This window comes from Hyperoodon ampullatus, assembly GCF_949752795.1.
Source record: "Hyperoodon ampullatus genome assembly, chromosome: 17".
In the NCBI taxonomy this organism is placed as follows: Eukaryota; Metazoa; Chordata; class Mammalia; order Artiodactyla; family Ziphiidae; genus Hyperoodon; species Hyperoodon ampullatus.
The window spans coordinates 77,087,333-77,092,104 of record NC_136930.1 but is presented as its reverse complement, the minus strand read 5'-3'; the positions used below and the strand labels follow the sequence as shown (position 1 = coordinate 77,092,104).

The 4,772-nt window shown below is 55.2% G+C and overlaps 1 protein-coding gene across 2 annotated transcripts; it reads right to left on the bottom strand.

The window, feature by feature from the left end:
- Positions 1-352: 352 nt before the first annotated feature.
- Positions 353-3,592, bottom strand: ZNF707 (zinc finger protein 707). Of its 2 annotated transcripts, XM_079722353.1 has the most exons (6): positions 3,546-3,592; positions 2,824-2,921; positions 2,244-2,399; positions 1,735-1,854; positions 1,499-1,572; positions 353-640 (listed from the first exon to the last, which is right to left on the bottom strand). In XM_079722353.1, exons 1-5 carry the CDS (start codon positions 3,554-3,556, stop codon positions 1,532-1,534), a joined length of 426 nt encoding a protein of 141 aa, XP_079578479.1. In that variant the 5' UTR covers positions 3,557-3,592; the 3' UTR covers positions 353-640; positions 1,499-1,531. The 2 variants fall into 2 exon arrangements, with proteins under 2 accessions (XP_079578479.1, XP_079578478.1); XM_079722352.1 differs by lacking the exons at positions 2,824-2,921; positions 3,546-3,592 and adding an exon at positions 3,456-3,474.
- Between the last annotated feature and the right edge of the window lie 1,180 nt (positions 3,593-4,772).

The following is a 4,772-nucleotide window of genomic DNA, read 5'->3' as shown; positions in this document are numbered from 1 at the left end:
CACGCTCTCTCCCTTCCCCACGTGAGCACACAGTGCGAAGGCGCCATCTGCAAGCCGGGAGGTGGGTCCTTGTCAGAACCGGCCACCTGATCTCCGACTTCCAGCCTCCAGAACTGTGAGAAATAAACTTCCACCGTTCAGCCTCCTGGTCTGTGGTGTGTTGCTATGGCAGCCCGAGCAGACTGACACAGCTTCATAACTTGATAACTTAGTGGCTATTTTCACCCATTGTCAGTATGTATTAATGAACTTAGAATATAAATATCCTGTAAAATAAGAAAAAAAATGTGGGAAAGTCCCAAACATACTCATCACTTAGCTTCAACAACTCATTTTGCTGATACTGTTTTGTCTTTCTTCTTTTTATTAGAATTTTAAAGCAAATCCCAGACATTATGCCATTTCACCCATGAATTTGTCAGAATGCGTCCTTCTTAAGGACTTTTAAAAACAGAACCACCCTGTCGTTATCACAGCAAACTCCTTAATACCACCTAATACCCAGTCCATGTTCAAATGTCCACGATTGTCTCAAAAAAGCCTTTTTACAACTGGTTTGCTCAAGTCGGGGTCAGGTGGTCCCTCAGTGCGACGCCTCTGGGGCTCTGCTAGCTCCTCACGGCCCCCCACGTTTTTCTCTCTGGAATTCAGACAAAAATTAAAATCCTTCACCAAGCCTTTGGATAACCTGAAATAGCGTTCCCACGAGCAAGGGGGACAGGTGTCCTGCCCAGTGACCAAGTCTCCAAGTGCGAGCCGGTGCCCTAGAGAAGCCCACTCGGCAGGTTTTTACTTCGGGGCTGGGCAAGCAAAGACGCCTGGAGTCTGGAACAAAGAGGTCGCCTCTTCCCCCAAGTCTCCCTGATGTGAACGTGGCCAGAGGAACCCCACGCACACCTCCGCTTCCCCTCTCCTGTGGGTCCCCTGATGCCTCGTCGGGAAGCCCGGGTGGTGGACGCCCTTCCCACAGCGGCTCCGGCGGGTGCTGAGGCCCTCGGGCCCGCAGAGCCTTGCCGCGCAGGGAGGCCTTCCCGCGGTCGCCACGCGGGTGAGGCTTGCTCTCCAAGCAGACCTGGCGGTGCGGGCCCGGGCAGCCTCTCAGGCTGAAGGCCTGTCCGCACACCTCGCAGCTGAAGGGCTGCTCGCTTCTGTAGTTCCTCTGGTGTCGCAGAAGGCCCGGGACCCACCTGAAGGTCCGGCCACACTGGAAACGCCCAAAGGCAAAGCCACTCCCCACCCCACCCCTGGCTCGAGGGCTGCCAGAAGCGATTAGATTACAGTGTCTCCCCCGGCAAAGGGCCTCCCTTGCCCGGTGGAGGAAACAGGCACTTATACAGGCTGGCAGCGAGACAGGAGAAAATCCACACAACTGTCTTATCAGCTCACTCCCATTTAATTAGGGATTCACTCCAAGAAGTGGCCCAGCAGTGAGAAAAAAGCACACAGATGAGCTAAAACTATAAATGGTGGAAAGCTGAAAATGAACTCAAATGCTCACCCAGATGAGGTCACAGTTAGGTCAATGCTGGTGTTATCCGTGGATGAGGGAGGACTGTACCCCTGGGCGTTGACCTAAGGAGCCAGGGAGCACCGTACATACTCGTGTTTACACAGGAACAAAGACACCAGTCAGGATAGAGACTGTGCTCTCTGTTCCCCTAACCAGGCCCGCCTCCTGGGTTGGGGGAGGGTGCCGGGGACAGGGACCCAGGCAGGTCCTTCTGAACCACTCACCCTCGGCTTCCCTCCAACCTGGCACCCGAGACCCTCTCTGTCTTGGGGCTCCACACAACCCAGTGTCTGCCCGGCTGGTCTCATTTCCACACGTCTGCTTGATCTCACTTCTGAGGGAATCTGAAATGAAAAACAAAAGACCACCACCACAGTCACCACCTCACGTAAGGGAAGGAGGCGCCCTCATCACCCCTGGGACGAGCACAAGGAATAAGGCACCTGCCCACGGCCACACACGAAGCCCCTCAGGGCAGGGCTGTCAGGCCCGTGACCTCATCCCAGGCGTGTGCCTGCTGGGGCGGCCGCGAGGTTGGAGCACCCACACCCTCTCAGGCCCCCCGCCGTGCACACCCACGGCGCCTGCCGGCTCAGCACTCAGCAGAGCAGTGCTCTGTGCAGGGGCGGGGCACCAGCCTGGGGTTTCCAGGGTCCGATCAGACAGCAGCTCCTGCCCAGGGTCCCAGTGGGAGAGGAGAACGTCATCGGTGGGTGCTGGGTGCTGAGCTCACCTGGGAGCAGAGGGAGGCCCTGGGGACCCCTCCGCACTTCCTGAAACGCGGGTCTCTCCAGCCCTGCAACCCGCCGCTCACCCCACTGTTCCAGGCGAGAGACGCGGCCAGGTATGGGGCCTCGAAATCCTCCAAGGAGAGAAAAGGTGTGGTTTTCTGTATAGAAGACAAAGCAAGGGTGCAGGCCAGCCCTTGAGGCAACATCCAGGAAGCCAGACAGGGAGGAGGGAGCCAGGGCCAAACCAGGACAGGCTCTCCCCACCCTCCTTGCTGGCGGGGCCAGGTCTAACAGTGGACGGGTCTGAGGAAGGAAGAGTGGGCTGCCTCCAGGGCAGCACGAAGAATGCCCTTGGCCAGACTTGGTGCAGGATGGCCCCTCCACAGACACAGGACAAGAGCTCCAGCTCCCACACCCTCTTAGCCTGAACTCGAGGCCCTGGCGCCATCGAGGGACTGGATGGGCTCTGCAGGCTGAATTCAGCCGAGCTCCTGAAACTGCCAGCATCACATCCCGGCCCAGCACCCTCTGGCCAGGGTCCACACACCGCCGCCACTCTTCCCTTGAGAAGTGTATGGCCACCTGCAACACAAACAGCTCCCCGCCAGGAGCAGGACGTCAGACCTGGCTGCTCCTGAGGCTGCAGGACAGTAAATGGAGAGAAGCTGAAACGCACGTGTCTGGAAGAAAAGGTGGGGGGGGCCAGGGGGTCTCAAAGGAGGAAAAACCTCAAAAGGCCTGAAGCTGAGGCTCAAGGGAAGGCTCCTGTCATGGACTTAATGTCTGTGTCCCTCAGATTCATCTCCGGAAGCCCTAACTTCCAGTATGGCTGCATTTGAAGGTGGGGCCTCTAGGGAAGTATTTAAGGTTAAAAAAGGTCATAGGGTGGGGCCCTGATCCCATAGGATTAGTGTCCTCGTAAGAAGAGACACCAGAGCACTCTTGCATCCTCTTCCCCTCTCTCTCCTTCTACAAGCCAGGAAGTGGGCCCTCACCAGAACCAACCATGCCAGCACCCTGATCTGGAACTTCCAGCCTCCAGACTGTGAGAAATCAACCAATAAATGCATGTGTGCTGAGTTACAGCAGCCTTAGCAGACTAAGCACCTAGAGAAGCAAGTGTATTTTCATGTTTTCTATAACATCCACTATGGTCTTAATGTAAATGAATCACATTTCCCCCCACTCCATAAGACAGGCAGGCAATCACAGACCTCTGAAGGCACCATGGTGGACCACTCCCATGGATGGGCTGGGGGCTGGGGTCCTGGTCAGCCTGCAGGGCACAGGGAGGTGGTGCTCACCTGGCACACATCCGTGGGAACAGCAGAGGCCTTTGGGGAGACGTGTGGGCCCCTCCGGGAAAAGGCACGTGCTGAGGGCTGATCTGTGAGACAAAGAAAGTGAGTGAGAGCTGCAGCCCAGAAGCCCCCACCTGACCCCAAGAGCCCTGAACCTTCTCAGTGCACCAAGGGGGATTCAGGAAAAACCAGTGACACAAGCCCAGGCACGCTCCATAATGGAAGGGGAATTTGGGGGTCAGGTGGGGGCCAGCATCACTGTAAGGAAACCACTGGGTGCCCTGGGTCCCCCACCCCCATACACTTGGACCCTGACATTCCAGAGACCAAGCCACAGGCTGTCACCAAATGGTGGCGAGACCATCATTTATGGCTGAAAACCAGCAGCTTAGCCGCAGACAAGTGATTGGACAGTTGGGGGCTAAACCCCACCCTGTGTGCTTCCCCAGGAGACAGGACCAGGATGGCCCATGCCCGCAGCAGTGCACACATGAACGTCCTCGGGCACTTTCCCCTGAATCAAATTCTTCCACCAGAGCTTCATTATTCTTCACCAAGTTTTGGGAATAAGCAGCAAGCTCCCCTAAACTGTGCAGACGTGGTCTGCTCAGATCCTACTTCTGCCCCCAGGTTTGTCCAGAAGCACCCTCCTCAGGATCCCAGAGTCTCTGGCCACAGTGAGTGCCTGTGTCTTTCCTGGGTGAAGTGCGGAGCCCCGAGATGCAGAAGAGGACAGTTCCCAAGATGCCCAGAGAAAGGAGCCAGCTGGACGAAGATGCCTAGTTCCCCACATCAGGGATGAAAGAACAAGGTCACACTATAGATCCTACAGATGTGAAAAGTACCATTACTTCCACTATGACCAACTCTATGCCAGCAAGTTCTGCAACTGAGATGAAATGGACAAATTCCCTTATAAACACAAAGTTATGAAACTTACAAAAAACAGAAAAAAACCCTGTCACAGAGAAAACACCAGACCCAGCTGATTCACTGGTCAACTCTACCAAATCCTTAAAGAATCCTATACCAATCTCAGAAGCCTGTAGGAGAATGACAAAGAGCAAACCCTTTCCAGCCTGTGTCGTGAAGCCAGCAAAGCCTCGACACAAAAACCTGATAAAGACATCATAAGACAAGAAGCGTACAGACCAGTATCTCTCATAAGCAGACACAGAAATGCTTAACAAAACATTAGGAAGCCCAGTACAGCACTTTACTGAAAGAGCT

Excerpts from the sequence above, each read along its gene's own strand:
- ZNF707 (XM_079722352.1), bottom strand. Across the intron at positions 1,855-2,243 it reads GGGCCTCCCTCTGCTCCCAG|ATTCCCTCAGAAGTGAGATC; the intron begins GTGAGCTCAGCA and ends TTTTCATTTCAG. Across the intron at positions 1,573-1,734 it reads AGGTTGGAGGGAAGCCGAGG|GTCAACGCCCAGGGGTACAG; the intron begins GTGAGTGGTTCA and ends CTGGCTCCTTAG.